At 46.4% G+C, this 22,281-nt stretch overlaps 1 protein-coding gene across 8 annotated transcripts in view; it reads right to left on the reverse strand.

The window, feature by feature from the left end:
- The window catches only part of FAM124A (family with sequence similarity 124 member A), a 96,632-nt gene extending 75,585 nt beyond the window's left edge, over nucleotides 1-21,047 (reverse strand). For 2 of the 8 annotated variants that reach the window (XM_029602810.1, XM_029602808.1), the window contains exon 1: nucleotides 20,866-21,047. In XM_029602810.1, coding sequence (XP_029458670.1) covers nucleotides 20,866-20,921 — 56 coding nt within the window. In that variant the 5' untranslated portion in view covers nucleotides 20,922-21,047. Of the gene's footprint in view, nucleotides 1-457; nucleotides 513-20,861 lie in introns of all 8 variants that reach the window. The other 6 variants (XM_029602806.1, XM_029602807.1, XM_029602814.1 and 3 more) reach the window with 6 other exon arrangements.
- Nucleotides 21,048-22,281: the final 1,234 nt, after the last annotated feature.

Consider the following 22,281-nt stretch of genomic DNA (forward strand, 5'->3'; position numbering starts at 1 on the left):
CCGAGATAACCCGAAGAACTGGGTCTGGCTTTGAGCTGTTTTCGTTTGGGGCCGTCTCTGATTTTTGTAACATTCTTTTGAGTAAAGTTATTTTTCTGTTTGGAACACATCATCTTGAGTTAAGCCTACAGGTTAACCTGTCCCTATCACAGAATCCATATTTTCCCAAACCTGCAACGAGTGGGTCAGGGCTCAGCAGAGTTGAGAAGCGTGACCCCCCCCCTTCTTGAGGTGCGAGTGTGTGTGTGTGTGTGTGTGTGTGTGTGTGGGGGGGGGGGGGTGTTACATATGCAATCCAAATATAACATCCATGTATTTTACTAGCCCACAGTAAAGAACTGGAGAATCCAAGAATGAGTGAGAAGCCCTCATAAGAAAAGGTAAAAGTAAATGAACCCATAAGGAACAAAAAACTGACTTCATACATAGTGTGACATACCATTAATTTCTGGCCTACCTCGAAAAACAAGGGTCCCAATGTGCTGCACATTTTAGAATCCAAAAGGAAATAACTGCAATGGTTAAAAAAAAAAAAAAATTATATATATATATACACACACACACACATATACATACACACATATACACACACACACACAGTATATTACCATGGCCAGTGCAAGCATATCTGGCATGTTAGGTGAACCTTTTGGTCATTAATGCTCCCCACCCACAACTTAACTTCTGGCAGCACTGGCTCCGCACAGTGCTCCCTCCATTGATGGTATTAGTTCTGGTACAGCACTCCTCTAGATCTTATAATGGCAGGATTCTGCTGCCCCCAAAATCTTGGTGTTCGCCTAATGGAAGCACCAGCCCTGTATATTGCCCAAAATAAGCAAACATTTACAAGGAAAAAACACTTGCAAATTTTTGCACCAGGAGCATTAGCTTCCTGGTACATTTTAAGAAATGTTTTCCTTCAATCTTGGGGCATTCTAGCTATATCAGGAAACTCCTTTGAGACTCAGGATTGTGTTTTAGGGTTTACTGTCATAGGAGGATGTGTGATAGCTCTTGAGACTAATTTTCCGTTTGATACCACCCCCTTTTTGAAATTCCTAACTAAAAAAAAACAAACATACTAAATAATACAACTAAAGAAACAAAAACACTGCAACCCAGTCCCTCTGCCCCTCGTATGTTGCGTTTCCTGGCTGCGGCAGGCCCGCGGCCGGCTCCACTCACCCCCAACGCCTGGGTCCTGGACCTTCCTCCTTGGCAGTGGTAGGCAGGCGCCTACCCGCTCGCGCCCCTGTTACGCTCCCAGACTCCTCCGGTCTGGTCGGGTCTCCCCACATGCGAAGGGAGACACCGCCATCTCCTAGTTCCGGCCTGCCTGCCTTAGGCGCGCACGCGTGCATCGCTGACTTTAAAGAGGCCGCGGCGGGAAACCCTCCCACAGCCCCGAATGATGATGTCTCTCAGCCTTGCTATATAAAGGTGGGTTCCGCCATTCAGTCTTTGCCTTGGCAACAGGTCTCCACGTTTCCTGTCGCGTGCTTAATTGCTGCTCGTTCATATTCCTGTTCCAGTGTTGTATTCCAGCACCTGTTCCAGTCCTTGTGTTCCAGTTCCAGCTTCTGTTCCCGCTACCCTTTGGATGGATTCCTTGGCTTTGACCCTTGTTTGTACCCGACTACTCTCTGGCCATATTCCTTGGCTTTGACCCTTGCTTGCACCAGACCCTGTCTTCAGCCACCTGCCCTGACTCCGGCTTGAACCTGATCTCGCCTCCAGCTAATTGTCTTTGGACAATGCCTACTTCTTTGGCACCTGCCTACTCATAAGCCCGGACTTAACCTTGTTCCTAACCGCTTGCCTGCTGTCTGTCTGTCCGGGCTTCTGGAACCTGGCCTTCTCTTTGACTTTGCTCCTTCGGACCCTGCGCCTCTGCTGCTTCCTGGCACCTTGCCTTGGACACTCTCTCCGGGATCAACCATGCGGAGGCCCGCCTAAGACCAGCCAGCCCCGGTACCCAAGGGTTCAACCTGCAGGAAACGAAGGCTGGTATTGGAGAAGCTCCAGTTGGCCACCGCTTCCCGTTCGATCCCGCCTCCCAACAGTGGGGACCCGTGGGAGTTTCCCCACGGGTAGCATCACCACCACCTTGGGCCAAGGGTCCACCTCTGCAAGATCATACACATACAAGCCATTGAGCCCGTTAAAACAGGCAAGATGTTTGTTCGGAAAAGTGTAATGGAAGAGCAGAGGAAGACAATTAGAGTTGATATCTACAGTACACATGTATATACTACGGCATCTCCGCATTCGCGGCACATCGGTCAGAGCTCTCTCATCCGTGTATGCGAGGTATGTCGGTCAGAGCTGCTCTCTTCTGCGCATTCGCGGCATGGTCAGCCCTCAAATATATATATTGATACACACACACTCGATCTATCAGATCTTGTTTAAATCCCAAATCAAAGATGGATGTTTACTTGCTTCTCTGTCAGTATGGATCACAGGACACTGCCAAGTTCAGTTTCTTCATCAGCTACTCTCAGTATGCACAAACAGCAGGATGCACCCAACAATCTCACAAATCCGATGTGATTTGAAATTGCAAAGATCAAACGTGGATTAACTTTGTGTCATTTCTTTCCAAAAACCTCTATTTCTTGATTTTTTACTATGGATACTTTCATTGGCAGTCTCAAAAGAATTAAAAAAAAAAAAAAAAAGAACAAACTACTTTTCAACTATAAGTGAAAAAGCTTAAAGTTTCCTGCCTCCTAGGAGCCTTCCTATTAAAAGCATAACTTCCTGTTAAATAAGAAGTAAAAAAACAATATGGGATAGATTTTCAAACGTTACGAGCGCTCGTCCATGTGCTACCCGGTATGCACACATGGATGCGCGATTTTTATAAAAGTTTGGGTCAGCACGTGCAAGGGGGGGGGGGTACACTAATACAATTATACACGGCGACGGATCGGAGCCTTCCCCAGTTCCCTCCCAGTCTGCTCCTTAACTGGAGCGGAAGGGAGAGAACTTCCCATCCCTCTATTTATTTATTTATTTATTTATTTCGGATATTTATATACCGACATTCTCAATACAAGTATCGAATCAGGTCGGTTTACATAGAACAATAACTGTCGCAATAAAGGCGTTACATTAAACAGCGTTTCTTAACATATGAGTAACATATAACATATAAATATAAATAATACAACTTAAATATTACATAGACAATAATAATAATAACTCGTCAACTAACCTAGCCTAGCCTCCCTTCCCTTTCCCCTATCCTGCCCTCCCTCATCTCTATCCTAAATACCCCCAAATTTCTTATCTTGCCTTTTGCTCCTGCTTCCGAGCAGGAGCAAGTTGCGCACACTAGCATGGTGCCGGAGCGCGATCCCCTGGCACAGCAGCAAATGGCTAGCCCCGGGACTTACATGGGTCCCAGGGGTTTACGCGCGTGTCCGGGCCCTTTGAAAATTGGCCTGGCACACGTAAGGTCCGGCCACGCGTGTAAACCCCAGGGTTTTACGCATGTATTATTTTAAAATCCGGCCCAATATGTGGAAAAGCTTTTCAAACCAGAATATATCACAAGCTAATTCTTCAGAAAGGCATGTGTTACGCTGCACATCACATAATTTCTTGACATGCATGCTTTCCGCATACAGCATGTTAGAAAGAATTATATAAAAGGGATCAATGTCTAGCCATCCATATGCACAATAACTACTCTCCAAAACATGAAATTTGCAACATTTGGCATACAGGAAGAAAATATATTTCTGGTTTTCAAACTTGTCCGATATTCACATTAGGTTAGTATTTTCTGAGAACTGAGCCACCTAAACAAAAATACTCCCCATTGCCTTCTATGGTAAAGTTAGCAGCTGTAAAATGTTAACCACTCCAAAAAAAAAAACAAAAAACCCTCATCCTTCCAGCACTCTGAACCAGAGCAACACTGGCAAACAGAGGTAGGGAAAAATAGATGTAGCAGCTGGCAAAGGATGGCATAAAAAAGCACTTTCCAAGCCACCCTATGCAGACATTCCTAGATCTCCATACCCAGGTACACCCCCATACGTGCCCATGGCTACAGCTCCTTATACACACAATCCCAGTCACCTGCACAGCAACCCATAAGCACTAAACACAAACCCCTACATACCTCCACCCACTTGGCCCCTACTCCCTTTCACGCACACACCCCCCCCCCCCCACACATTCCTTATACACATACACAGAAACCCCAAATCCTCATCCTCCTACCACACCCCCACATCCCCTCCCACACTAGCCCACAACCTAGAGCCACCCCTACATCCACAGAAACACACCCAGCCGCACACACCTCCCCCGCACCCCCACAAATATTCCCACTCTTACAAATCTATGTTGAAAAGCATTTGCGAAGTCATGCCTCTGCATGCTTTCCCTAGTTGTTTAGCCATAGCCAATGAGAACATTTGCCACAGTGTTCACTTGCTTTACCTTCTTACTCACAGTATTATCTAATTTTGCAGATTAACATGTGAGCACAGAAAACCGCTAGCCCCCGTCACTTCATAAACAGTTAATTTTTCAGGTTTCAAATGCCTTATGTCATCTGCCCCTCCCAGTTCTCTGAAGGTCTGCAGGCTCTGACACAAGACCATAGACTTCTCTATACCCAAAACAAAGTTGACCCTGTAAAGTGAAAACACTGCCACTAAATAAAAGACATTAACTGCGGCAACTTCTTGCCCAAGTGACTTACAAAAAGATGGTGGAAACTGACTCATTTATAGGGATGTGCAATCGTTTTGCCGAATTGGAAAATTTCAAAGAAATAGTCCAATTCGGCAGGGGTTGGAGGACCTGAATCCAGAGACTGATTTTCCCCGAACTTTGGGGAAAATTTGTTTGGGCTAGCGTGGGGGGGGAGGGGGGCACATTTAAAAAAAAAAACCCAAAAACCCAAACCCACCCCTTCCAATGTAGTTAATTAATCCCCCTGACCCCCCCAAAACTTGCCTAAAGTCCCTGGTGGTCCAGCGGGGGTCCCAGGAGCAATCTCCTACTCTCAGGCCTTTGGCAGCCAGTAAACAAAATGGCGCCGGTGGCCCTTTGCCCATATGTGACAGGGGCTACTGGTGCCATTGGTCGGCCCCTGCCACATGGAAGGAGCAATGGATGGCTTGTGCCATTTTCAAAGATGGTGCCAGCTGTCCATTGCTCCTACCATATGACAGGGGCCGACCAATGGCACCGGTAGCCCCTGTCACATGGTAAGGGCAAAGAGCCACCGGCGCCATTTTGTTTACTGGCAGCCCACTGTCCGAAAGCAGGAGGAGATCACTCCCAGAACCCCTGCTAGACCACCAGGCACTTTAGGCAAGTTTTTGTTTGGTGGTGGGGGGAGGGGGGGGTCGTTGGGTTGTTTGTTTTTTCGGCAAAAATTGCTGAGAAAAAAAAAACGACTCATTGGAAAACGAAGTTTTCCACAGGTTGCCCGACCAGTTATAAAAAAAAAAAATAATGCACATCCCTCCTCATTTATTCTCTTGCCTTCTACGAGTGCAGTCAATGCATTCTTTCTGGATTCCGTCACTTAAGAGACACTGGGGGGGGCTGATGCAATATCGTGCGCTCAGGCTAGCACACAGGTTAGCCCGTGATTGCACCAGTTGAAAAAAAAAGAGGATTAGTACATCCAAAGCTTGTGTCCAAATGCTCGTAGCTAATAGTGCTTCGTCACATTAAAAGTGCTACGTAGATGAGGCTATTAGCTATTGCGCACGTTTTTACACACAAGAATTAATGCCAGCCTCGGAGCTGGTGTTAAGTCTTGACGCGTATCAAGGGCTCAAAAAAAGCAGAAGTTACTGCTTTCCTATGGTTTCTCCTACATGGTATCATCCCAATACTAAGTAGGGGGAACCACAAGAAGCAGCATGAAAAAAAAAAATCTTGAATGTAGTCAGGTTAGATAAATAGATGCATGTACCTTTTCCTAACCTGTGTAGGTGCATGGGTTAGGAAAATGGACATCTATTAACTGAGCGTCCGTTTTCCTAATCTGCGCACAGCCACATCTCCTGGGCGCCTGATGCCATGGATGTGCTAGGGACACACAATTTATCCCTAGCGCATCCTTTTTAGCTCGGCAGCTCATTTGCCTATTCCATCGGGCATCCAGGAGAGGGGGGAGGATGTGCGCATGTTGAAAAATGTGCACCCAGTTTGGATGCACGTTTTTTTCACATTTAATATTGCATAGGCCCATGGGAGTTTTTCTGTTGGATAACCAGCCTGTTCGCTTCAGAAACAGAAGAGTTTGTGCAGCCGTCAAGACACTTTCCAGCAGCGTTAAGAAAATCCTGGACTTAGAACTGAAATCAATCATTGTCCTGCAACATTGCATTTAGAGCGACACCAGCTCAGGAGAACTGTCCTAACTGGTGTCTCTCAAAGTGAGAGAAAATGTCTAAAATATATTTTTTAAAGCAAATTTGTGTTGCTGAAATAACCAGAAAGTAATTTTTTTTTAAAAAAAGCTTTAAAGTACTGGTTTTCTGGCTTGGTTAAACTAGTGCAATTGTCGTGTTAGGCTACTCGGAGATACAGAAATAGAAGTCAAACTACTGTAGTTATAAGCAAAACCTTTTGTCTGGACTAAATACATCTGTGACTAGGTTTCTAGAGCTATGCTCCCTTCATCAGGCCTGGGCAAAATAAGCTCACAGATGTATTAAGTTAGTCCAATAAAAACCAACCAATTTGTCAGCCTTTATTTCTTCATGTCTGGGTGAAACCATAGGACTGTGTTTAAATAATCAGATTGTAAAAAAAAAAAAAAAGTGCGGGAGGTTGTTTTTTTTTTAATGCATTCACTTCTAAGTTACTGTGAGTCAACCACAGCTCTGCTGAGAATTGATGGGAATGAAGGAATGTGAAAAAGATAAAGCTGAAAGATAATTGAAAGAAATGTGTTCAGTTATTAATAACTTCTCTGGAAGGGGTGACTGGAGGGGCCTAGTTTACAATTCCATAGGTATCACCATAGAACAAAAGTGATGTTTCTAACACCCACTGTGACAACGCATGAGAAAAATCGTGTACTAGTGATTTTCAAAATTCCTCAAATTCAAAAGGATAGTTTATTCTGGGGAATTTAAACTTCAGGTTTTGATTTTTCACCAAATATGGAATAAGAGTATTAAATCTGGAGATTTTTAGTCTAACTTTCCAAATGATGCTCAAAATGGCTTACAGCATTATTAGAATTCAGGTACAAATCTCTGCCCCCAAAAGCTTACCAGAGGCAACAGAAGATAAAGTGACTTGTCTGAGATCATAATGAATGTCAGTGAAGGAATCCGGTATTTGAACCCTGGTTCTCACCACATTGCTCTATTGGCAAGGCCAGTCCTTCTCCATTGTCATGCTTTTAGAAGTCAACATAAATTATTATTAATATTGAGAACCCAACTGATAATTTTTTTTTTTTTGGGTAACTTAACTGTTTCCACTCTTTTATGCCTGGAGGTTTTTTAGGGGAAGTAAACGCAATTCAAACAGAGGTTAGCTGGGGCACGGTTGATAGCTACATTACATTTCTGATTATGACCTTGAATTAAGTAGCATGATTGCCTACTGAAACCAGCCAAATGCATTGTATTCCTAGGCCAATATCATTGGTCAGGAAATCGTGTCACAAGTCATGAGCCAGACATGAGCAGCTATGAGGCTGAAGTCAGGGGTCTTAAGGTCAATGTCACCATCTGGATGGAATCCTTCCATGTGCCTCACAGCTTCCCCCCAGACAAAGAATAGGATTTTCCCTTTCCAACTGCAAGCCAAATTTAGGGTGCTCTGGGGCATTAGCTGTTCTCTGAGCTCTGTCCTCCAACTCAGAATTAGTTCCTTAATTTTGTTTTTACTAGTGCTGCTTTTGCTGTTCTTTTTACAGACCTACTCCAAAGAAGCATTGGTTTTAATGGCGTTGATGTGCTTTCTTAAAGGTAGCTAGATCATGTCTCTCCTTCTAGTAAGCCTCTATTTATGTGGCTGAAGCCACTGTGTGGTGTGCAATATTTAAAAATGGCACAATCAAGATTAAACAGTCCACCCTGTATGCACTGAAAAAACGTTACTGTACAATCATTTTTCATGCTTGCTGCTGCTTACCTTTAACTCCTGAGCACAGCCCTGCTTTGCATAGTGGACCCGAGTGCTGCATGCAACTTATCACATCACACCTATCATTCAGACACTGTACAAACCAATCTGATAGCAACTCTCACCCAAACATAGATGCTCGCAGAAGGGCAGGGAAATTTCAAGGAAATGAATTCAAGAATTAAAAAAACAAAAAACAGAAAAAGGATTTTAAAACTTTCTGATTTTTTCTTATAATAGTCTCTACTATCTCCTGCTCCCACTGGCTAGCTGGAGTACAGCTGACCGTTTGGAAACTGCTGTGAAATGCTGTGGGTCAGATGCAGTCACAAATCTCAGGCAACATGCAGTAATCAAAGAAAATATGAAAACTGACTGATTTAAAAAAGACATAGTTGGGTCCATTTAATAAGAAAAAGAAGTTGCCCAGAACTGGATTACCCATAATTGGCAGGGATCCCCAGTTTCTGGTTTTGTTTGCTTTGCAGTAATCCCTACCCTGCAGAAAGCTGTGAAAATGGCCACCCCCCCCCCCTCCCCCCCAACTACTTGGCAGGCAATGTTTTTTCTTTCAATTGTGTCTTCAGACTACAGCTGCCCCCCCGGCACAAACCAGGTCTGTGTGCAGCTTATCCATTCACCTAGATTTTGCTCTGCCGTGCAGGAAATACTGGGGAATCCTGTTAACACCCCCAGACTGTTACTGATCCACAAATCTGGCATTAAAATGGAAGAGAGTCTGCAGTTAGCAAGTGTCATACTACAAGAATGAAAAGTCTTTATATAGGATTTTACTGGGGAAAAAGACTGTACAGAAAACCTGGGAAAAATGTTAATTATTCCACTGGTTCTCAATAAACCTGTAATGGTAAAACAGTTTTTATTTTTTCAGCTAAAATGGACTTGACAGGAAACTGGTGTCCACAGCTACTGGAAAAATGCTTAGAGGGGAATTTCAGGCAAGGAAGGCTTACTTAGGTTTAAATGCTGTCCATGTATGCACATGTAGTGCTAAAATACATAATATCAGAAACCCTCCAAAGGAGAGAATTTAAAGTAATTGTCTCTGATTTGAGGCTTGCTGTAACACCAGGGCCAAACAGAGGATAAATTTCGAAGAACACCGCATGCCCCCATATATGCGAGCGTGGAGATGTTACAGTATTTTATACCTGTGCGTATCTGTCCATGCAGATTATAAAATATGCATATATCTACCCGCCAACATACGCGTGTATGCTTCAGCCCGCGTGAACAGCAATGCATGCACGTTTCAGCACGGGGGAAAAATATAGCTTGCTTGCATAAAACCCTGATTGATACGTGGAAGCAGGTGCATTTTAAAACATGCGCGCGCACTTGAAATCACCAGTTTGCCAAAATCTCCACCAGTTCATTGAGACCCTCCCCCTGAACTCCCGCCAGTTCACCCAGACCTCCCACACAATAGCAGACAACATATGAGTCTGATATCAATCGTGCTGGATAGTAAGCTTTAAACTGCGCAAATAAGTTGCTTAAAGGGGCAGTCTAGGGGCGCACCTATTGGCCCTGCCCAGGAATGCCCATAGACCGCCCTCTTTTTTGCACAAGTAAATGCGCACACAAAACCAAAAATATGCATGTATTTTTTTTGTTTATAAAATATCAAGTATATGCTAATTTTATATGCGTAATGCATTTGAAAATTACCTCCTTTGACTGTAAATAGGGAAATACCCTACTGTGCCTGAATTGAAATTTTCCTTGAGTTCAGGTTCGGAAATGCGAGTACTTCAATCTAAAATCCAAACCTAGATTTGTTTTCTCCACAGCTGCGGAGCCTGGCAGGATGATAGGTCACTACAGTGGCTTTCCAACGGACCATACAGGATTCTCAGTGAGCCCTAAACATCTAGAGGCATAGGATTTGGGAAAGTTAGCGGAATAAAGGTTTCTGGTTAACATGAATTGGAAATTCAGTGGTGCTGATGGACATCTCTAAATTAGCTGAATATCAGCATTATTTAGCAAAGTTTGCTCCACACCAGAATGCCTCCAAGTTATCTGGATACATTTTATCCAGTTAAATACTTAGATAGATAAGCTAAAGGCAGTCCCTGTGGCGAGCAGATAGCCAGGTGAACCTCTGAATATGGACTTCCTGGTTTTCAGAATCGCCACAATGGCAATTTTCAGATAGATCTGATTTTCAAGGCTCTAAGAGGAAACGGACCCATTTACTTGAGAGAAAGGCCGTGCTTATACATGCCCTCCAGACCACTAACATCCTCACCAGGGGCCTCCCTAACAACTCCAGTGGTAAAAGAAATCAAAGGAACAGACACCCGTTGATGATCCTTCTCGGGAGCAGCATCTGCCCTATGGCTCGTTTTCCCAGAACTCCACCAAATGGATGACTACTCCTGCTTCAGGAAGCAAGTGAATACCAAACCCAGAACGTCCTCCACCCTAGAAAGAGTGCGTTAAATCAAACTGCTGCCAAGCAGTTTATCGCAGCCAGTCTGAGTGCCATGAAGGTGCTGCTAGCTACAACCTTTCACTTTGACAAGAGATGTTTGTGTATTTATATGAAGTTTATGCATTGTTGCTGATTTTAAGTTATTTCTTGTCAGTTCCTGCACCTTCTTCTACAGTTAAGCAGCTACCACTGGGATGTTTATGCATTTATTTTAAAATCAGGTATTTTTTAAGTTTAGGCATTACTGTTGCTTTATATAGTAGTTCAATAGATTCCTTGTCATGCACCAGACTGTATTGTACAGCTGATCTTTGATTGTAATACATTGTACCTCACCTTGAGTGGATTTCTTATCCAAAAAGGCAGGCAATAAATCAAAATGATAAAATACACATCTGCAGGCTTATAATCTCAGATGAAGGCAAGTTTGCACAGCTTGGGTATCTTGAAACCCAATCGGAGTTGCAGCCCTCGAGAACCACAGCAGCTACAAACCCCCACAAAAACTAAGCACCAATTTCCTTGCAATAAATGACCGGCGGCTGCTAGTGGGGTTGGAAAAAGTGCAGCGGGAAAGCGCAGGAGCAAGGGTAAAGCTCCAGCGATCAGAGGTTCCACCAGCAGGAGGTCTAATGCGGTGACAAGAGTTAGAGATGCGGAGTATGGAGAAGGGGGTGTTCCGCTGCGGTGCAGTCCTGTGCCAACTGGCATCACGGTGTGTGGTGCAAGGAAGAGTAGGAAGGAGATGAAGACAACCGCCAAAGGAACCAGAAAGGCAGAGCTCAGCCTTCCAATACCAACGGTAGAAGTTAGAAAGAGCGGCAGCGGACCCAGGAAGTGAGCGAGGAGGAGCGGGGAGGACATGCCTGCGGATCCTATCTGGCAAGGAAGGAAAGGCATGGAAACAGGTATGCAGGATGGCAGACCCCCGCAGGGCATGCTGGGATGCAAAGGGTTTTGGGGATGGAGTGAAGCAAGAGGATGCCTGGTGTGGTTCGGGGATACGCCAGTGGACAAAGAGGACAGGTATGGGGGGCGATTTAAGGATACGGAGGCTGGGGAAGGTACTACTAAGCAGATGGGTTTGGTGAGGGAGGGTTATGGAGGCCCGGTGGGCAGAGAAGGCCTGGGATATTTGGCAAAGGAGCGGTGCTGCTGCTGTTCCTGTTTTCGCAGATCAGGAGAGCGCGGTGTTTACGGGCACGTACATTCAAGGAGCAAGGATAGAACGAGAAAGGCATCCAAAAGAAGGCAGGGGAAGGAGCAGGAGATCAGGAACGATGAAAACATGGTGTGGAGGTCCGTAAGTGCCGATGGAGCAAGAACAGGTGAGTTGGACAGAGAGAGAGACACAAGAGGTGGGGGGGGGGGGGAAGGAAAGGAAAAAAAAAAAAAGAGGAGGCTAAGCGATCCAGTTCGGCGTTGTCCTCGACTTTATTTCAAGCGGATCAGATGTGGCTAGACAGAGGGGGGGGGGGGGGGGAGGGAGGGAGGGAGGGCAAGGGCCGAGGCAGGATATGGGGCACCCAGCATTGGCATCCTTGTCAGAGCTTTGGGAAGAAGTGCCGAGGAAGTTGAGAAGGCGAATTCGTAAACGCAAATATGTGAATGTATTTCACTTGTTGGAAGGCAGAAGGCGGGAGGGGAAGGACAAAAGGAAAGGAAAAAAAAGAAGGATTAAGATGACATCAAGAGGGCCCAAAGTTTCCAAAAATATCCTTAATTGGGTGAGAGGTTGTTTTTTTTTTAAGGATGGCGAGCGTGGTGGGACACTAACAAAGGCCCGTATTGTACTGGCTCATAGAGTATGCAGATAGCATACTTGGGACATTTAAGGACTATGAAGGTTGGGCCTGGCTCAACTACAATGAGAGGTTCAGGGACAAGATGGCAGGAAATAGGTTCATGTCATGGGGCACAAGATATCAACCTATGGCTCACTCAAATGATGAACAAGAGTGCAGGAAGCATGAAAAGGGGGGGTAAAAGTGGGAGTAGAAGGTGGAGGTTTGGGGTCCTTTTGAGGACCTGGGACCAATAGTAAAGCGGAAGCGGGTAGCAAAGGGGCGGGAGGAGGATCAGATGTCTGCTGGCATTTTAATAAGGCCACATGCTTGTTCCTGAACTGTAAGTTCAGACATGCATGCAGATCCTGCGGAGGCATGCACCCAGCCAGTAAATGCCCCCACGGACAGAGGGGGGTTGGTCAGAAGGGGATCAAATAGGGATGTATGGATGGGGAAAGCTTTTTCTCAGATCATGGTGGGGGAGTTAAGCAAGGAATTAGCGGGGTATCCAGACAGGAAGGCAGCGGCATAATTATGGATGGGTTTTCGGATCCCTTACTTGGGTCCGGGGGGCAGCTGGGAGGGCAAGGAACTCTAGGTCGACAAGTAAATTGAAGGAGATGGCAAGGAGTAAATTGGGGTCAGAAATTTGGTTGGGGAGAGTTGCGGGGCCATTTCATGTTCCTCCTTTCTCCACTAGCAGTTATCCCAAAGAAGCCACTGGGTAAGTATAGACTGATCCTGAACCTTTCCTATCTGAGGGGGATCATCTGTGAACGATTTTATCCCAAAGAGCGCATGTTCTGTTTGATACGCATCATTCGATGCGGCTCTAGAGTTGGTGCATAGGGCAGGTAGGGGAGCTTTACTTGCAAAAGAGGATATAGAGTCTGCTTTTAGGCTGTTGCCCATTCACCCGGAAAGTGTGCCGCTGTTGGGGTTTACGTTTGAGGGGAAATATTACATGGATAGCTGTCTACCCATGGGTTATGCCATATCCTGCACGTACTTTGAGGTGTTTAGTTTATTTATTCAATGGGTGACAGAGCGGCATACGGACTTCTACAAGTATGATCCATTATCTGGACGGTTTTTTGTTTGTAGGGCCGGGAAAGTCGCGGTGTTGTCAGGAGCAGTTACAAGGTTTTTTTTTTGAGGTGGCAGGACAAGGCAGAAGGACTGTCCACACAGTTGACATTTTTGGATATTGAACTTGATTCCTCAAAGATGGTGTCAAGCTTGCCAGGGGACAAAGTTCAGAAGCTGCAGGATTTGGTGGGGAGGGTACAAAAAGCGAATAAAGTGACGTTGCGACAGATGCAGTCACTAATAGGTTCTCTGAATTTTGCTTGCAGGGTCATTCCAGCGGGGAGAGCGTTTATTAGAAGGTTGTCGGCATCCACAACGGGGATTAGAGCCGGGCATCTCTTTTATCAGGGTGACGAGGATGATAAAGGAGGAATTGGGAGTATGGGAGGGATTTCTCGCAACCTTTAATGGAACTGTTTTCAGACGCTGCAGGCGCGATTTGGTGTTTATTTGAAAGGACAATGGTGAGCGGAGCCGTGGCCTGAGGAGTGAGTAGCAGGGGGTATTACGAGGAATATTATCTTTTTGGAATTATTCCCTATAGTAGTGGCCTTGGAGATTTGGAGGAAGCAGCTCAGCAATAGGCGGGTGGTTTTATGGTGCGATAACCTGGGGGTAATACAGGTAATCAACAGGTTGGCAGCGAAGTGTTTAATGGTGGCCACGTTGTTGCGGGAGTTTGTCAGTTTATGTTTGAAATGGAATGTTACTATCAGAGCAAGGCACGTGCCGGGTGTACAGAATGTAATTGATGATGCATTATCTCGTTTCAAGTGGAATGTATTTCGGGAGCTGGCACCGCGAGTCCAACAGCGGAGCATTTTCCGGAACGACTGTGGAGGCTTGGTCTGATGAAGAATGGCAAATGATCAGGAATTCAGTAGCTCCGGCTACGTGGACAGCTTATGTGGCAGGGTGCGGTGTAGTGGCTCGTTTTTGGAACGACAAGGGTTGGCGAGGAGGACCGGTGCATAAGCGAGAGGTGGTCAAGTTCACATCATGGCCAAAGAGACAAGGATTTTCCCGGTCAGATCGCAGTTAGCTGGATTTTCATTCTTTCAGAAACTAAAGGAATGGGGAAATCCAGCAACGAGCTTTGTAGTGAAGCGTGTTATGGGGGGTTAGCAGCGGGAACAAAAAGGGGGGGGATAAAAAGTTCCCAATAAGATATGACGACTTGATCAGCATCGCTGAAGAGTTAGCGAAGGTGTGCTGGTCGGGGTACAAAGTTTTTTTGGGGGGTTTTTTTTGGTTTTTTATTATTTAGGATGGCTTTCTCACTGGCCTTCTACAGGGCCATGCAAATAAGTGAATTAGTGGCAAGTTCAAAAGCCAACGCAAAAGGAGCGGGATTGATGGTAGGCCAAGTTCCAGTACAAGAGGAGACTGTTTCGGTGTGTATGCAGCGGTCAAAAACGGATCAGAGAGGCAGAAGGCAGTTCCTCAGGCTGGTCCAGATGGGGCATGCAATAGTTTGCCCTGTGAGAACAGTCCGAGCATACCTGCAAGTTCGTCCTAGGATGGGAGGCTCCTTTTTAGTACATGCCGACGGCGTCCCCTTAACAAGTTTTCAGTTCACAAAGATTTTAAAGTCAGTGGTCGGAAGGTTGGGATGGGATACTGAGGTATATAGTTCACATTCCTTTCGCATAGGTGCGGCCACGACGGCGGCAGAATGTGGATGGTCGGAGGGGGCGATAAAGGCAATTGGCAGGTGGAAGTCAAAAGCCTATCAATATTATGTCCGCAAGTAAGGAGAGTGGGGAGGAGTGGTGGAGTTAATTCTGTTTTCTTCTTTTACAGAGCGCAAAGTGCAAAGTGGTAAATTGTCAGCGGGAATGTGCTTGGGTCATGGGCCATTCCTTCATGCATTGGGCTCAACGGAGAGCGATTCAAAGACCTTATGGGGAGCACTTGTACCTGGATAGGTTGTGTTGGAGGATTCAATGGTTGGGTAAACGGGGAATGCGATGGTCCGAGGTCTTCTCTATCCTGCAAGAGCGGGTAGAGGTCTTAGGGTTGCCAGGCATAATATTGATACATTTGGGAGGGAATGACATAGGGAAGGGCACATGCAGAAAGATTTATCGAGAATTGCGGTACTCTGGCCTAGCGTTAAGGTGGGTTGGTCCGACATAATAGTTCGATGGACACACAGGGAGAAACCGATCTGGAAGCAGGGGGAGGGGGGGTGTGTGAAAAAATTGAACAGGCAAATAGGACGGTGGGTAGAGAGGCAAGGAGGTTTCTGGATCAGTGGTCATGGGAGGAGAACAAAGGAATGTTTCGAGGGGACAGAGTGCACCTGTCAGAAGTAGGGATGGACCTCTTTAATAACGTATTGCAAGAGGGAATGGAAAAAGTGATCACGGAAGCGTGAAGGGCCGCAGTGGGGGAACAAGGGTGACTAGTCATCCTTGTTTGTGGCAGAAACCCGAGCCCAAACTGTGTTTGTTGATAAGGCATTGTTAAAAGGACATGGGGGGGGGGTGAGTCCCGTGTAGCTGGGGGGACTGCCACACGGGGTGGCCAACGAGCAAGGGGCTAAGCTCAAGGCCGGAGCTTGATGAGGCGGGGTAAGCAAAGGGGGGGGGGTGTGGTAGTTATTCCTTATGCCTTACCGCTGGGACGTGGTGGTTGAGGCGGATACGGATGAAGATATGGATCGGAAAAAGGGGGGGGGGGGCATGTTATATATATGTTAAATGGATAGGGGTAGATTTTAAAAGAAGCGCGATCAGCCTACTTTTGCTTGCGCATCAGACTCAAGCAAAAGTACGCTGGATTTTAGTAGATACGCGCGGAGCCGTGCGTATCCACTAAAATCCTGGATCGGCGCGCGCAAGGCTATCGATTTTGTATAGCCTGCGCGCGCCGAGCCGCGCTGCCTCCCCCCGTTCCCTCCAAGGCCGCTCCGAAATCGGAGCGGCCTTGGAGGGAACTTTCCTTTGCCTTCCCCTCACCTTCCCCTCCCTTCCCCTACCTAACCCACCCGCCCGGCCCTGTCTACCCCCCCCCCTTACCTTTGTCGGGGGATTTACGCCTCCCGGAGGGAGACGTAAATCCCCGCGCGCCAGCGGGCCTGCTGCGCGCCGGGCCGCGACCTGGGGGCGGGTACGGAGGGCGCGGCCACGCCCCCGGGCCGTAGCCACGCCCCGTACCCGCCCCCAAAACGCTGCCAACACGCCCCCGGAACGCCGCGACGACCGGGCCCGCCCCCCGACACGCCCCCGACACGCCCTTCTCCGAGAACCCCGGGACTTACGCGAGTCCCGGGGCTCTGCGCGCGCCGGGAGGCCTATGTAAAATAGGCTTCCCGGCGCGCAGGGCCCTGCTCGCCTAAATCCGCCCGGTTTTGGGCGGATTTAGGCGAGCAGGGCTCTGAAAATCTACCCCATAATGTATTGTACAGGCTCGGGTTAAATAATAAACTGCGGCCTTTTAGTTGTTTTTGTTTGGGGTGAAGGAAATGAGCCAAGCACAGATCTTGCCTCCCTGAGTTATAATTTTAAGTCATTTTCTTCTTCAGCAAGTGCATGCCGCTGCATTTTTAGCCTACTTTTGAAAAGGAAGAAGGCTAATCAGATCCCATGTCTGTGTGCGGGAATCACTTTAATAGTTTTTGTGTACCTGTACCAAACTTTCAGTACACGTGAGGAATCCTGACTAGGGTACTGTTTTAGCTTCACATATACTTGTAGGCACGAGGATCCCAGAAAGTAGGCTCCATTAGTTCTGCGTGGAGCTTCTTGTTGGGATACACACCCTTTGCCAGTTTTTGAAATGCCTCTGAACTTGCTCCAAAATGTCTCCATTACTGAGCAATAACACCCCAGTTCAGTGTTGTGGGGATCAGGGATATGCAGTAGACATTGAATATCTGGATTTTCAATAAAGTTTTTGATACGAGACCACACAGAAGACTAATAAGCAAGCTGGATGGTTTGAGAGTAGGCCAAAATGTTGTCGACTGGATGAGGACACGGCTGAGCGACAGGATGCAGAGCATGGTGATAAATGGAGTCCCCCAGGGTTCAGTACTGGGACTAGTTTTTTTTTTAATTATTATTATTGACCTTGCTGAGGAACTTGAGGGAAATGTAACCTTGTTTGCAGAGGATGCCAAAATCTGTAACAAAAGCTACAAGGAGTGGGGGGAAAAAACGAAAGGGGATTTGTAAGAACTGGAAGCAATGGTCAAAAGTTTGGAGAATGAGCTGCAGTGCAAAAATGTGTTAAATCATGCATCTGAGGCACACAAATCCATTAGGTGCTTATCAATTAGAAGAGCACAAACTGGAAACTGTCAAACAAGAAAGCGATCTAGGAGTAATCAACTCAGATGACCTGAAGGTTACCAGTTAATGTAACAGAGCAACTGGGCAAGCTAACAGCATGCTTGGTCATTCATACAGGCGTGCTATTAACAGGAAAAAGCAGAGAAATTTGCCTCTGTACAGGTCACTTGTGAGACCCCCACCATGAGAGCTGTGCTCAGATCTGGGGGCCTTACCTTAGTAAGGATATTGAGAACTTGAAAGCAATTAAGAAAACGGCTAATAAAAATTGTACAAGGCCTGCAACACATCCTATAAAGAAAGGCTTAAGACACTCAAAACGGACTCGCTGGAGGAAAGAGAAGGGATGGGAATTGGGGGGAGGGGTATATGATAGAAACATTTAAATATCTGGCAGGCTTCAGTAAAGTATAGGAAGATAATATCTATAGGAAAGGAAATTCAAGGCTAAGGAGTCATGATGGGAAGTTGCAGAGAGAAAGATACAAAGGAAATATGAGAAAATACAGATGCAGTCACAGCCAAACCGTGACAGAATTTAAACGTGCTTGTTACAGACACAGGGGCAGATTTTAAAAGCCTTACACGCGCCGAGCCTATTTTGCATAGGCCCACGGATGCGAGCAAGCCCCGGGATGCACGGATGTCCCGGGGCTTGAAAAGAGGGGCGGGGGCATGGCCAAAGGCCTCCGTAGGGCCACTTGGCCAATGCACGCAACCTACGCCTGCCCAGAGGCAGGTGCAACTTACCAAACAAAGGTTAGGGGGAGGTTTAGGTAGGGCTGGGGGGGCGGAAGGAAAGTGCCCTCTGAGGCCGCTTGGCACACACAAGGTGCACAAGAGTACACCCCCTTGCTCGTGCTGACCCCGGATTTTATAACATGCGCGCATGTTATAAAATCGGGCATAGATACTAAAATCTGGCCCACAGAGCGAGGTGGTGAGGGTGGGTGGGGGAGGGGGATAACAGGTAGAAGAAATGAAGGAGGGGTCTTGGGCTTTGCTCAGTCACATGAAAATCTGGAAGAACAAACAGGCTGATACAGTAAAGTCCGCGGGAGAGCTCCCAGCGCGTGCACAGGCCACTCTCCTGTGCGCGCGATTCTGTATTCAAATTAGGTCTGGCGGTAAAAACAGGTAAAAAGAGGCGCTAGGGACAGTAGTGCGTCCCTAGCGCCTCTTTTTGGACAGGAGTGGTGGCTGTCAGCGGGTTTGACAGCCGACGCTCAATTTTGCCGGCGTCGGTTCTCAAACCCGCCGACAGCCACGAGTTCGGAAACTGGACGCCGGCAAAATTGAGCGTCCGGTTTTCAACCCGTGAGCTGACTTCAAATTTTTTTTAACTTTCGGGACCTCCGACTTAATATCGCCATGATATTAAGTCGGAGGGTGAACAGAAAAGCAGTTTTTACTGCTTTTCTATGCACTTTCCCGGTGCCCGGAGAAATTAGCGCCTACCCTTGGGTAGGCGCTAATTTCTGAAAGTAAAATGTGCGGCTTGGCTGCACATTTTCCTTTCTGAATCGCGCAGGAATACCTAATAGGGCCATCAACATGCATTTGCATGTTGCGGGCGCTATTAGGATTTGGGGGGGGAGGGGGGTTGGACACGCGTTTTCGACCCCGTACTGAATAAGGGGTAACACAAGCGCGTCGAAAACACACGTCCAATCGTGGGTTAACAGTGTGCTCCGCCAGAGCGCACTTTACTGTATCGGCCCAAAAGTGGGGAAAATACAAAGCAATGGACAAGGTGGTATGGCTGCATCTAGTTTCTGAGAAGACTGAGAAAACCTGCATGGAGTAACCCTGGTGACAATGCTAACAGCCGTAGTATACCTGCATCATGGAGCTATCATGATTAAAACCCAATCATCAGTGAGGACGGGGAAGCTGGAATTTTTTTTTTTTTTTTGAACAGCATCACAGATTTTTGAAGACCGAGTGGATTACTACAAAACTTGATAGTGAGACCGGCAAGGGGCCTGGGTGTTGGATTAACAACTTTGATTTTTACATCAAAGAGGAAGCTTACCAGTGGAGTTGATGAAGACCAGCACTGTAACCGAATTTGTGATAAGAACAGGGTTAAGAGGTCAGGTAAAATATCTGAGGGCCAGGGGAAGGAGCTGGTGTTAGTTTTAAACATGGGGATTTCTAACAATTATGGCATGTACTTATTCATTTAAAATGTTCCTTCATAAAATCTTATTTGCAATTTATCCAAGCAGGCATTGAAAATCGTTTAAAAAACACGTTCAAGTTTCCTGCAGGCTTTATAGACAAGGCATAGATAGCTCTGATAAACCAGTGTAACTTTTATAGGCTGTTTTAAAAAGTTGGAGCTTTTAGAATGACACCCTGAGCAGACGTTGAAAAACTCTGGAAACCCAATTCTTAACTGCTTTACAACATACAAGTTGAACATGATACAACGGAAGAGGATGCCACCAATTTACTCCTGGCACTACTGCTATACCTAAAGGCAAGTTAGGAATTTCTGATAGCAGCAACAAAAACAATATTTTTGGGGAAAAAAAAAAAAGAGGTTATAAGAGTACCACCTTGGAAACAAATTTATAGTTACTGTAAGTCATGATGCACTGTAAATACTGGGCAAATATAAGTGCTACTGCTGAGAAATCAGAACTGGGCTTCCTCTACAGAAATCTGGAAATAAAAGTCCCTTTGAGTAAGGATTTTCGCCGCTAAGCAGATCCTGGGCTCTTAGGAAAAACTGACAGCAGGAAAAGGAGCCAAGGGGCGACCTGACAAGAAGTAACAAGTGGGGGCGCTGGGCACTGCACACGCATGCAGGGCTCCCCTCTCCAGCCGCCGCCGCCGCACTCCTCTTCTCTTTCCATCCCATTCCCTCCGCGAGGATCTCCCTGCCCGCACGGGAACCCCCCCCCGGAGCAGAGGCTGCAGGCACCCGAGCCCGAAAGCAACCCCCAGGTCTGCACAACTTCGAAGAAATAGTTACAAATCCAAAGCTTAGGCACAACAAAGACAGAAACAGCTGAACCCCCCCGGCCCCCACCCCGCGCTACCCACGATCAGCTGCCGCTTTTTACTCTCTCTCCTCCTCCTCCTCACCTACCCTCCCGTTTCAGCTCCCGAGTCCACAAAGTCATCGTCGGCCGCCTGCCCGTCCATGGCAATCGAGGCGCCCTCCGGCCCCTCCCCGGCCTACTCCTCCTCTTCCTCGCTCCCCCTTGCATTTGGGAGCCCGACAGTTCAACGGTTCGGCCTCTCCTCCACTTCTAGCTCCTCCCTCCTGCATCCTCTCTAAGCAGCAGTACCAGCCAAAAAAAAAAAAAGCAAGCCCTTGACCAATACGCCCTGACCTGTGACACGGCCCTCCTTCCCTCCCCCAACCCTTGGGAGATTATTTAAAGCAGTTGCACCGGTGGAAACTATTAATACTGAAAACTGACAACATCTTGAAGATGATCATGTTTGGCTTGGAGTTGTTTTAAAAAAAATTCCATCCTGGGAGTATTTAATAATTCATACCCACCTGCTCCCCATTGTTATGGATCTAAGTAAATCGCTGTTATGTTAATTATCATGAGACCCTGATGCAGGCTTGATTTTAAAGGATCAGCCAAACACTGGCCTCGGGGAAGGAAAGCTTTAAAAACAGGAGATGATGCCATAAGAAAAGGTGCACATTTTCTTATGTATAAATATGTGAAAATGGAATATAACAAGAACAATAGAATGCTGAGCTAAGAATAAAATTATTCGAGAAGCAAGCGCCAAGAAACAGGCACGTGTACTGTAAACAGTGTAATTAGTGCCACTTCTTTAACGGGAAAAGCATATTTCTTTGGCAAGCAGGCTGACCCATTTTGAGGAATCTGGGTTGAAGTCCCAGTTCAGTTTATCTGCTCCCCATGTTGACCAGGGCTCAGGATGCTGTAGCAGCAATGCTCACAACCTCCGACGGCAAGAAGTCGTAGTCATTGCACAGTGCTGGTTGGAGGCGGTGCGATTTAGGGCTCATGATTGCAGAACTTCTGAAGGAGCCCTGGTGCATAGCCCCTGACCGAGAACTGCCAGTGCAATGACTGGACTAAGATAAGATGAAAAGGGATATAAAATAGAAAAAAAATTCCCTGGCTGGTTGCAAATAGAATAGATTATAAATTAGATTGTAAACCTTCTGGGGACAGGGAAATACCTACAGTATCCGAATGTAATCCACTTTGAAGTACCTGAAAGGTGTAATATAAATCAAATAAATAAATACGAAACAAAGGGAGGTTCATGGTGTCAGGATCCCAGCCCTTGTTCCGATTGAGTTCGAAGCCTAAAGGAGACGGAGGAAACTTGCCAGGTAAAAACAAACAAAAAAAAAAGTAAAGATTTCAGTAACATAATGTATGTCAGCTATATCCCTCCTACTGTTATAAATAATTAGCTCACAATAAACAATCTTTATTCATAAAAGGTACATCATACACTGGACTAATAGCACTAAACTTTATGAGCCCGACTTTCAAATCTACTT

Source organism: Rhinatrema bivittatum, chromosome 5 (genome assembly GCF_901001135.1).
Source record: "Rhinatrema bivittatum chromosome 5, aRhiBiv1.1, whole genome shotgun sequence".
Lineage (NCBI taxonomy): Eukaryota > Metazoa > Chordata > Amphibia > Gymnophiona > Rhinatrematidae > Rhinatrema > Rhinatrema bivittatum.